At 47.7% G+C, this 12,162-nt stretch overlaps 1 protein-coding gene across 2 annotated transcripts in view; it reads right to left on the reverse strand.

Annotated features, from left to right (window-relative positions):
- CREB3L2 (cAMP responsive element binding protein 3 like 2) overlaps positions 1–7,082 on the reverse strand; it is an 82,911-nt gene extending 75,829 nt beyond the window's left edge. For both annotated transcript variants that reach the window (XM_065638765.1, XM_065638755.1), the window contains exon 1: positions 6,802–7,082. In XM_065638765.1, coding sequence (XP_065494837.1) covers positions 6,802–6,909 — 108 coding nt within the window. In that variant the 5' untranslated portion in view covers positions 6,910–7,082. The remainder of the gene's footprint in view (positions 1–6,801) is intronic.
- Between the last annotated feature and the right edge of the window lie 5,080 nt (positions 7,083–12,162).

A 12,162-nucleotide genomic window follows, 5' to 3' on the forward strand; every position in this document is an offset into this window, starting at 1 on the left:
CCCCGAGCCCAGGGGCACAGTCTTGAGTCACCACAGCACGATACTGCTGCACACAGCGGGTCTTAAGGCACTGAAGCAATTTTATTCTGCAGTAGTTGCTTCCCTCCCACATCTGTCAGACAGCTCAGACATAAAGTGGCTTTGCCAAGGTGGGGGTACAGGTGACAGCCACGTAGCAAGAAGCAGAGATAAGCTGAGACAGAGCCAGTCATATATTGGTCAAAGGCCTCTTTGCTTTATTTTTATATTTATTTTATGTTTATTTGTAGTTTATTTGTCACAGCTGGCATGAAGATGATCTGGTGTCACAGTGTACGTGCAAAAGCATGAAGGCAGACTTGCAGAGGAGAAATATTGTGCACGTGAACAGCTGCATGCTGAAGTCAACGCACGGGAGAGCAAAAGGGACACAAAAAGATCAAATCAAACTGCACGTCCCCATCTGGTATCTGCAGCTAGTCAGATTGGCCTCCTCCACAGACACGGATGATCCTAGAAAGTGAGATTGCTTTAATAAAAACTGGTCACCCCCCACGAGGATAGTGGAAACTTATTCAACCCCCAGTTATGAAAGACTCCAAAGAAGGGACTCTTTACAGTGCAAACAAAGATCTGCAAAGAGCACAAGTTCCCCTTGTCCCTGTAGATAAGTTCAACAACTCCAGACACAGGAAAACGCTGTCTGGTAATGCCGTGAATGAAATTCCTTTACTCCAGCTATCGCACACAGCCTGCTCCATGCTTAATGACTGGCTTTCCAAAGTAAGGAAACATTTACAGAGGACAGAGCAGATCAGTCACGTCCATCAGGAAAAAAAAAAAAAATTAGTATTTTTGTGCATTACACGCTGGCTCATTCTTATCTACCATACTTCAAAGTCAGTCCCAGGACAGACTAACACTTTTTCCAGCCCCCGTCCTCACTGCAGACCAAGCACTTCACTGCACCGTTACAGCCAGTCCAAATGAAACCAGCCAGGAACTCAGTATTTTTAATTTTAACTAAGAGAAAATGAGAGGGTAAAGTTTCAAAGTATCCCACTTGTGTTTGTCTCATCTTTTAGAGGAACTGTAGATCATTAGACCCATTACAAGTACCTGACATGTCCCTTGGCAAACAGGACTGTTTTTTTATTTAAAATTGGGAAGAAAAGAAGGCTGAGGGGGACATGGCTTTCAGTGCAAGGCACTGAATACAACTAGTTCTACTGTTCAGCAGTTGCAACCCTGATTTTTTTTAAGTATGGAAAGCCACTCTCAAAATTTAACACTGCTGCTTTGTATGAAGTCTGTATACAACTATTAAAAAAAAAATCTCACCTTCACATTCCCCCTCTTTACTGGAGGATTTTGGCAAAATCCTTAAAAGTACTTACTTTAAAAATATTTAACCTAAAGTTAGCTGTCTGGTCCTCTGTATGCAGGTGTATGAGATTTCAGCTTTCTTGTTAATGGGCAACAGGGCAAATCCCACTTTCAAATAAATAAAGTTCCTCCTCCTGCCTCCTCCTCCCCCCTAAAAAAAAATAAAAAAGATCAAACTATGTTGACACCAGATTTTACAGAGAGCTACATGCAGCCACTACAAAATAAGATGCAGCCAGCTCCACATCTGTACCTGCTGTGGTAACCACAACTTCTAATTAAACATACACAGATTGTAAAAATCAAGCACTGCTGTCCATCTAAATTAACTACTGCTACACCTGTACTCCAAAAACTAGAGGCAATCCCTGGCAGCTCATTCCGAGGCAGCGTTTCTGCAGAAGTCATCAGAACACAAAGTCACAGCGACGATCATTTTTGTGGCAGAGGAAATGAGTCACAGCAAGTTCCAGGAGAAGTACAGAGGCTCGCAATGGGCAATTTTTATCTGAAGAAAGAAGGCCGGCTCAAAGTCTCCACAGCTTGTCTTAGATGATGATCGCAAACCCTCAATTCTGGCGGCAATTCGGTCGCCGAGGCCTTGGACGCCTCCTCTGCTCACACCGACCTGTGCTGCACCCGTATCCCAGGGCTGAGCCGCCCACGGCAGCACCAGCAACACAGCAACAGGCTTGCGGAGCTCAGACACTGCTCAGACAATGGCATCAGCAGTGGGACATTTGAGGCATTTCCACTTTTTCATATGAGCTTTAAGTTCAGTAATCAGGCTCTTTAAAGAATAAGCAATTTGGGCTACTTAGCATTTGAAGTATCTTCTAGTTAACCGCTTGTCATGGAGACACTCGGGGAAGTCACACCTGGGAACTTAGTCCTAAATATTTAAGCCAGCTGCTGCTCCCACATACCTGCAGGGCAGCGGCAGTTCTACATCTGCCATGCGAAGATCGGTCATATTTACATTCAGCTGCATTTTGCTACCATCTGGAAGCAGCAGCCAGTAGCTTATATCTTAAAATAACCATGAAAATGTAGGGGGAAAAAAAAAAAAGACTGCCTCCTCAGTATTAAATAAGGAGTTTCTAAATGTCAAAAGCTCATAAGAACCATCTGCCTTTCAGCTGCCATCCAGCAATGGGACAGGTAGTTGGCATTTCACAGCGTTTGTCAACAGGCTTATCCATCTGCACCAGACCTGGCATTTGTCACTGAGGATGCCACCATCTCAGCTGGGCCGTGCACAACTGCGGATCAGCTCCAATGAAGACCCACAACCGCAAGCAGAGCTCTCCCGCTTCAAGCCCGCCTGCATGTTACGGGAAGTAAGAGCAGCGGCGAGGTGAAGAGTGTGCAACCTGGCCGCGCTTCTGCTCCCTTTGGGTAGCGACGGGCTTTTGCACTTTACTCAACTGCCAGGAGAAAGAAAAATCATATAATACTACCTTGCACAATGCCAGCATACGGTATTACCAACGCACAATCATAACAAGCTACAGGGCATATCGAGATTATATATGCAAACACGTCTCCTCCCCCTCTACTCTGCCCTGGTGAGACCGCATCTGGAATATTGTGTCCAGTTCTGGGCCCCTCAGTTCAAGTAGGACAGGGAACTGCTGGAGAGAGTCCAGCGCAGGGCCACAAAGATGATGGAGTGGAGCATCTCCCTTATGAGGAAAGGCTGAGGAAGCTGGGTCTCTTTAGCTTGGAGGAGACTGAGGGGTGACCCCATTAATGTTTATAAATATGTAAAGGGTGAGTGTCAGGAGGATGGAGCCAGGCTCTTCTCTGTGACAACCAATGATAGGACAAGGGGCAGTGGGTACAAACTGGAACACAGGAGGTTCCACTTAAATATGAGAAGAAACTTCTTCTCAGTGAGGGTAACAGAGCACTGGAACAGGCTGCCCAGGGAGGTTGTGGAGTCTCCTTCTCTGGAGACATTCAAACCCGCCTGGACGCCTCCCTGTGTAACCTCATCTAGGTGCTCCTGCTCTGGCAGGGGGATTGGACTAAATGATCTTTTGAGGTCCCTTCCAGTCCCTAACATTCCGTGATTCGCCACGGACACACCTCTGAGAAACGAAGCCACCCTGGAAAAATAACTGCTATAAAGCTATCTGGCATCCAGGTGATTACTATAAACTGTGAAGACTTTAATGAGCCACCTCAAGGACTGCTGCCTGCCAGCGCCAGAGCTGAGCTCCTCAGGGTCCGAGTTTCTCCCAGCACAGACGGTGACATCACCGACAGCACCAGCGGAGCGAGGGAACCGCTCCTCACGCTGCTTCGGGCGCTGGCGAAATCATCAGCTGTTAAAGAGACATGTAAATCCCCAGGCGGCTGGATTTCAGCCCTGGTAATTAAGGCAGGCTGGAACAATTTAAAATAGAGGTTGAGTTTGTAAGTGTATGCACACTTGCCTACTAGCTTCAAATCAGCCAGACTCAGGAATAGCCTTTGTGGTCATAAAAAGGTTAAGATTTAACTTAAAATACACAAAAGGCAGCTGGCACAGAATTCTCACCCTCGCCTGGCCTGCGCACACAGGTCCAGCTGCCAAAAAGGACACGGATCCTTCTTCCTGCTTGTGAACTCTCTCCTCAGTCGTCATCTTCTCCCTCCTCCCCCTCGCCAGCCCAGCTCGTGCTCCGAGGGCTGCGTGACTGTCCCAGGCACCTTTTCCAAGCCCACTCAGAGCTTCTTTTGAAGGCAGGCTCACACATCCAGCTATGGGACATCTCGGGAGTGTGCAAAGACCAGAAGATGCCATTGGGCACATGTTCCTCAGCCGTGAGGATGACAGCCCACAGTGGTGGGCGCCCGTGTAGAGAGAGCGCAGAAGGGTCTGCTCATCACCTCCATCTTCTCAGAAAGGCCCTGCAATAACTTTACAAACACAGCAGAACCAGCTGTGTCAAACCAGTCCGGATGGAAAGCATAAGCCAGGGGAAGAATAAATGTTTCATCCATAGAGGTTTTTGTTTGCTGGTTTGTTTTTAAAAATGTTTCTACGAGGCTTTGGCCAGGGATAAATGGAAAACTTGTGTTTCATTATATCAAGCACAGTATTTTCCTCCACACAGCAGGATGCACTCTGCAAGAAGTTCAGGCAGAAAGATGTGCTCCCCCTCTGAGAATAATAATTTCAGAAAACTTCCCTTTTTTTCCTTTAAAGATCCTGATATGCCACTACACCTACTTTATCCATAGCATTTCGTTGCTTTTATTTTTTCACTGATAGCTTCTTTTGGAAGAATTCCAAAACCAACAAAAAATATAAATTGATTTCACACTTTTAATTTTATTTTAAGATGGTCTAAATAAGTCAAACTCCTAAAAAAACCAACCAAACAAAAAAAACCCCACACAAACAAATCAACAGTAGAATGCTACTCCCAAAGGGAGGGGTCACAGCCCAAGGTTTTGCAGATCCATCAATACACTGCCTCTTGCAAAACACACATCACCGTAGCATTTGAAGCTCAAAATCCCCAATAAAACTTGAAAACAGTGAAGGGAAAAGCACCACATTTCCATCCACCAGACAGCCAGGATGTTTCGTTCGTCAAGTTACACTTAAAACCAAGCCTCAGGCTCCTTGAAATAGGACAGAAACCACACATATCTGTGTCACTACAGCCACAAGTTCTAGCCCAAGTGCAAGATTGCCTTCAGGGAATTAAATAAAAAAATATGAGAAAACTAAAGGAGGAAAAACTTAGAAGTGGCAACTCCATTCTCATCACGAGGATCCAAACAAAGCAGGAGGAAGTATCCCAGTACCACTGTAAAGTCCGAGTAGGAGCACTGTCTGAAGAGCCTATCATTTCATTCACAACATTCTTCTTGTTGAAAAAAACAACCCAAAACCAAGAAAACAGCTGTTTGAAGGAAGCGCTTTCCATTGTTAAGTGTTCCAGCTGGCTCTTCCAAAAAACAAACAAACAAACAAAACCCAAAAAAAACAACCCACCATAGCATATGATTGCTCTTCCCCAGATTCTAGCAGAAGATACACATTGCGCAAGAACACTCAAGATTTTTCAAAGACGAAGCAGCCAAACAATGTTTAAAGAAAGTCTCGCTGTCTTTAAAAAAAACTTCCTGCTGAAAGCAGGTTTGCAGCTTGTCACGGACACGATCCCGGATCAGTAAGGCCACAGTGTACCGCACACGACAAATAAAATTTTCTTTGTTTGCCTTTCAAGACCAACACCAGGATCTCCACAGAGCGCCAGCGTGCTGCCCGGCCGCACATCGCGCTGTGGGATCACCTCGCTGTGGCATCGCCTCTGCCCTCGGTGGGGTGACTGTACTTGCACATCATTCTCCAAGGTGTCAGAAAGAAATGCAGAGATCCCACGGGCACTGACCAAGTGACACGCCAGCCACTGCCACCGGATTAAACAGGCGTCTCCCTTGGAGCACGTGCTGGAGAACTACTCTGTGCTTTGCACCAGCAGTGGGCTAGAGGAGTGCCTCGTGCACGCCATCCCAAAGCGGCCCAGCTCTCCTCCGCTTAAGATTTGCACCTACATGACTTTATAAAGTTGTATCTCTGTGCTCGCAAAAAGCCTCCAGCTTAACAGAGAAACGAAAGATAAGACGCGGTTCCTTGAGATTGTCCTAACTATGCATTTTGCACAAGTGAAAGTATGGGGATTCCAATTTAAAAAAAAAAAAAAAAGTCAAAACTAAACACCATTCAAGCAAGGATTCCATCAACATCTTTAAGAGACTCTTCAGATCACGCCTACGGGATAGTTAACTTTTCTGACACTGGCATGACGACAAACGACCAGGTTCCAGGGAAGGAGAGCCCCTCGGGCCACGATGTCCATCCCGGGACAACACGGGCCCTTCGGTCACCTCCTTCCTGTCCTGCGCCGGGGGACACCGCGGAGGCGGACGGTGTCCGAGGAGGAGACGCGGCCGGCCACCCTTGACGGGACCCCCGGGAGAGGAGGGGAAGGGGGAGTCCCGGCCGGGAGGAGGGGACAGAGGCGAGGCCCGGGCTGGGCTCCCGGCCTGCGCAGGGGGACGGGGGCAGCGGGCGGAGCGGGACCCCGACTGCCAGGAGCCGCCAACGGCTGCGCGGGCCGCGGAGGGCAGGAAGTTGTGACACGGCGGCGCAGACGGGGCGAGCCGCGGCCCCAGCACGTTCCCGAGGACACGCCGCTCCCCCGGGGGAACCCGGCCCCGCGGAGGGGCGGCGGGCGAGCACCTGTTGGCCGAAGGCCTCCACCCGCCTGGCACCGACCCCCACCCCGAGGGGGGCCGAGGGCGCCCGGCACAACCCCTGCCACGGCGCCCCGAGACGCGGCCGCCCACGGGGGGCGTCTCTGCCACCCCATCCCCGCCCTCCCGGCGGCTCCGGCCGGGCAGCGGCCCCCAGGAGCCCCCGCCGCTCCTCACCGTGTGGCACAGCAGGGTGTCGGGGTCGGCGGGCTCGCACAGCTCGCTCAGCTTGCGGTCCCACTGCAGCAGCGGCGGCTGCTCCCCGCCGCTCTCGCACACTTCCATGGCGGCCGCAACCAACGGGGCAGCCCCGCCGGCCAACCCGCCGCCTCCCTGCCTGCCCCTGCGCACCCGCGGCGGCCGGCTCACGCCGCGCCGCCCGCTCCCATGGGCCGCGGAGCCGCCCGCCCGCCGGTCGCTCCCCGCCTCGCTACCGGGCTGAGGCCGCGTCCCCGCCGCCAGCGGGAGTGTGCGGGCACCGGGGCGGGCGGGTCACCCCCGCCAGCTGCGCGCCGCGCCCCCACCGCCCCGCGGCCACGCCACGCCCCCGCAGCCGAGGCCGCCAATCGGCACTCCCCGCACGGCTCCAGCTGTGGAATGTGGGCGGGGACTCTCCCGGCACGTCACGGCGTGGGGGGAGACCCCCGTGCCCCGCGTGGCCAATGGAACGCCGGGGGCGCCGGGAGCGACGGGCTCGCCAGCCAACGCGGCAGCGACAAGACTGCAGCCGCCGCTCGCCGGCCCGCCCCCGTGGCGACGGCTGTGTGAGGGCGGGGGGCTGCGGGCAGGGGCTCGGAGCGGCGCCTCCCGGAGCGGTACCAGCGCCGCCGGCTCAGCGGTAACCAGCCGGGACAGCCCCCGGGACTCCGCCGTCCCCTCGGCCCCAGCGCCGCCGCTGCGGGGCTCACACGGTTTTTAATTAAACAGGAAGCGTGAAAATCAGAAAACACTCCTGATTTGCTGGACTGAGCTCAGCTTACCTGCTCTGTAGAGAAAAGATGTGTCAGAACGTACTTTGTAAAAAACAGCTGCTTTAGGATAAACTGCATTTTAAAACTCTGCGCAGCCACGACGTTCACAGCAATGTTGACTGACTGTGTTGACTGACACCACTCCCAGAGCGCTCACCAACCAGCAGTAAAAATAAAATACCAGAATTTCCCATTGACTGGGATTAAGACTTGTTTTCATGCCAGGCCAAGACAATGTTGACATTTCATTGTTCCTTAAAAATGAAAGATGCCAAATCTTCATTATTTGAGAAACTGGGCATTCTTCAATGTTTCTTTTCAGCTCCTGGAAGCCAATCGAGGGATTTTGCTGTGGGCCAGTTCAACACTAATTGGCATTTCCACGCTGCGTTGTGCCTGAATTGTAACTGGATTTCCTGTTGCGTTCCTCTCTTCCAGAGCTCCCCTTGACACTGCATCTCTCATGGCATGCCGCTTCCATTCACCCACAGAGCAAACGCTTGTGCTGTGTCGGCAATACAGTCCTCGGGAAGGAGAGCCTAGACTGGCTCTCTGAGGAAAACAAAGTCACAGGAACCTCCCGGCACCCATCAGTCACAGCACCAACAAAAAGAGGAAAAATAATCGTGACCTTGTCAGGGTTGTCCCTTTACGACCTTTTTATTTTTGTTTGTTTGTTTGATTTTTAAAAAATAGTGTAACAAAAGCTACATTGTTTGGTGAAGAATATGAAGTGAAAATCCCTAACTGCCCCAATCAAAGATCTCCTGCAAAGATGGGTTATTTTAAGCCACTGTGAAAGAAATCAGTCCAGTATATGCCCTCAGCAGCACAGAAGACAGCTCAGGCCAAATTACTAGCACCCAAATTGCTAGCTACCACTTCAGCAAGCCCGACCAGAGGTACAAACTTCTTGTGTCCTGGCACTGTCAGGCACTGTTGTCAAAGCAATTACATTGTGCCAGTCCCGAGATGCAGATTGTGAAACTTGTAAAGGTCAGTTCCTTATCCAGAAACCTCCCTGTTTTCATTGGATGTGTTCTTTCAAAGCTTTTGCTGCCTTGTGATAATCCGTTTAACAAAAGGTTCTCCATCACTCTGTTGGCTGACATTAGATCCTGCTAAAATCACTGCTATGACTAGATAATTTCTTTGGGCTGGGGCACTAAATTAATGTTTTGCCCATGTGAGACGCCTGAAGGCAGAGCCATGTTTGCCTTGTAAGCCAACAAAATAAAAGCCACCTTAAAAGAAGAAAGAAGGTGCTGCCTGGGTGACTGCAACTTCATTTTTTGAAAATACTGAGGATGAGTATCTACTAAGGACTACTATTTGACCAAGAGCACCGGGCTGAACTTCCTCATCCTAACACCTTTCTCAGGAAGAAATACTGATTTAGGAAACAAGTTGCACAGTACATACTTCCGTCATTATCCCTCGGGTAAAGCGCTGATGGGAAACTAGGCACACCAAGTAAACAGTGTGCTGCTTTTCCCAATGGTTTCCACTCTTCTTGCATCACATAAAATTGTGTCTCTCTCCCCTCTACACTTCCCCAGGGCTCTCTTGTAACATTGGTACTGAGGCACAGCTGCTGCTGTGGTACACAGCACTGCTGAGTGTTCATAAGCACCTAGGAAGATTTCTTTGGCAACTGAAATACTTTCATACACAGACTATCCATTTCTGGGGCTATTCCCCAATACAAAACATGACATTGGCAACTAGTGACTAGATACTGGTAACTGGGCATCCTGTCCAGTTCCTGCCTTATTATTAAAATTAATGTTTAAGGCTACATCTCATTTTTGAGCTTCAACATTCTTAAAACACCTGAAATTTTGTAAGGAAATATGACCAATCCACCCTGTATGGTGGCAACTAACAGCATACAGACCACACAGAAGTTTTCATGCTGCATCACCAGTTATTCTTGGGAAAATAAATCTGTATTAACAAGTTTCTGCTAAAAATTGGCAGCACGTACAGGGCACCAAGAAGGAAAATATAAAAGCGGAGGAAATTAATCCTTGCCAGAGAATATTAATTATTCAGTGTCCTGATACAACACCTAGGATAGCAGTCTAATGTGTCATGTGTTGCTGGTTACAAACTGACACTATACCAGAAATCAGGCACTGTGGAAAGCACCACAAAACCAGCAAGAACATTATACAGACACAACTATCCTCTTAACTTTTTCCTGTATTGCTTGGAGGATTTTTAAGTGTAGATTTCAATAGTTACTAACATGCTGAAAATAAAGGCTCTTTTTCCATGTTTCGTAACTTTCCTCTTCAAGCAGCTTTAGCAGTATTTTTAAGTTCCAATACATCTAATTCTGAGAGCATTTTGATTTCTTCTTTTGTGTAGCAACATTTCCTCATGACAGACTTCTGAACTGTGTTTGAACTCACTTTCCAGCACAGGGGGACAGTGCAAAACTTGACCAACAATCTACAAGAAGATAAAAAGGTGGAGGTTTATTGTCTGCAGAGATAGGACCAAGAGGAGAGGAGAGCTCAGCTTTCTTTTACTGAGCATTCTGTTGCCTTTCTGCAAGGAGCAAAAAGCCCACACAGGAAAAAACATATAGAAAACCCCCACAAAAACCAAACTAGCTAAGAAAGAGGAGGCTGTTAAGGCAGAGCTCCAAACAAACACCACTTGAAGCATCAAAGAAAAAAAGCTATCAATAATACAAGCCTAATAACGTCACAAAATGCCGGGCAAAAGAAAGGTGCTCTGTTTTCCTTGCAGATCCGGGTTATGGAAGCCACAACTCCTGCAACCACATCATTACTCAGTTCTCGATCAGGTCAGTTGCACAAAGGCTCATTAAATATTTACAAGTGACATTTTTCTAACTTGTGACAACCAGGATCAAGATAACTATCCGTTTTCTACAGCCATTCTGTTCAACTAAGTTTGAAAAGTCAACCAGCAAGAAAAGAACAAATAGCAACAGAGCCTACAGGATAACAATTGCTGGGGTTTTGACCAGCTACAAATGAAAAATCTTACCCCTTGAAAGCCAAAGAAAATGGCCACAGCTAGAAGGCTTCTTCAACAAACTTAACACCTCTTAAAAAGTACAGGGCACAATCTTCAGGACTAAGAACACAAAGAACGACTAAGCAATCAGTTTCTCATCACAGTAGTTGCTGGAGATTGTTCTGAAATGGAGGAGTATGGTAATGAGCTTATTTTTTTAACTGGGACATAAAGCAACAAGCAGAAGAAATAAATCTCACACACAGTAACACACACTTCCCACAACAAGATGCCTCTGTAGAAACCCTCTGGAAGTCTATTTCTTTGTGTGTCATGTGCAAACACATTACTTGTGCTACCCAGTACCTGGTAATGCACTAACAAATCAAATTTCTTGCATAAATGAGATGTAAATCACACTGCTGTGTGGAAAAGCTCACCGAGATAAAACAGCCACCAAATCTTAGTTTGTATGTACAGACATGCCCCACTACTTGGCAAAAAGGCTTCCACCACAGAAATTTCAGAGTTAAAAATAAAAGGTGTGCTTGAGAATACAGAATTTTTCTTCCCACAATCCTGGCATTATATTCCTTCACTGACATGAATACTCATGAAAGAAGTGGGATCGCCAGTACTGGAAACAGCCTACTACTAAAACCACATAATTGGTACACTGACAGAAACACAAGTTCCCTTTCTAAAATATTCCTACTTCTTGTACCCAGGGATTTCTCAAAGCACTAATTCAGCTTTCTTGCCTTTGCAATTCATGGCCTCTCTGCATGGGCTTTTACCAGGCTCCCACAGGCACTGTGAGTCCTCCCAGCAGAGCTGGGACAGGAATCAAACATGAAACAGAAACAAGCACAGAAGAAGGAGGTTTCTTACACCTTACACCAGACTGACAGAAATAACTGAGTGGCATTGAACTGCGTTGCAGGCCAGAATAGCTCTGTCTCAGCGCTGTTAAGAAATACTCCAAGTACTTGGTTAAAATGCTCTGTCATTTTACAACAAAATAATATCTATGTTTTATCTTTTCCAATCTATCTCCATAAATACATAAAATAAACTCCTTGTTAAGGTCAAATACTTCTAAATGTCCCAGTTGATGTATGCAATCAGGGTTTGCTGAATACAGTTTACACAAGAGGTTAACATGGACAAGCAAAAGTTGAATGTCAGTTACAAGGGACAGCGTGGAAAAATACTCATTGCCTAGTTATAAACAAGGTATCACCGTGTTCAACTCAGTAGGAACCACTTCCATTCTTTAACACTTCCTCACAGAACCAGTACCTAGCCATGAAAAAACCCCAAGCCAGATGCTATAGGAATGCTAATTTCACACTTGATTTTCTCATAAGCAAAATCACTCTAGTTATAGATTAATTTTGCTCCCTATCAGCAAAGCAGACTTAGGAGCTGAACGTGCAATACACCTTTGCCACTGGTTATTTTTGGTGTAACTATATCTATTACTAACGCAGCCATTTGTGAATATCTACCCTACTGCAAAGTTGTGATGAACACTCAAGATACTGCATCGCTTTTCAAACAGTGTGTTCTC

This window comes from Caloenas nicobarica, chromosome 1 (assembly GCF_036013445.1).
Source record: "Caloenas nicobarica isolate bCalNic1 chromosome 1, bCalNic1.hap1, whole genome shotgun sequence".
NCBI classification, from domain to species: Eukaryota; Metazoa; Chordata; class Aves; order Columbiformes; family Columbidae; genus Caloenas; species Caloenas nicobarica.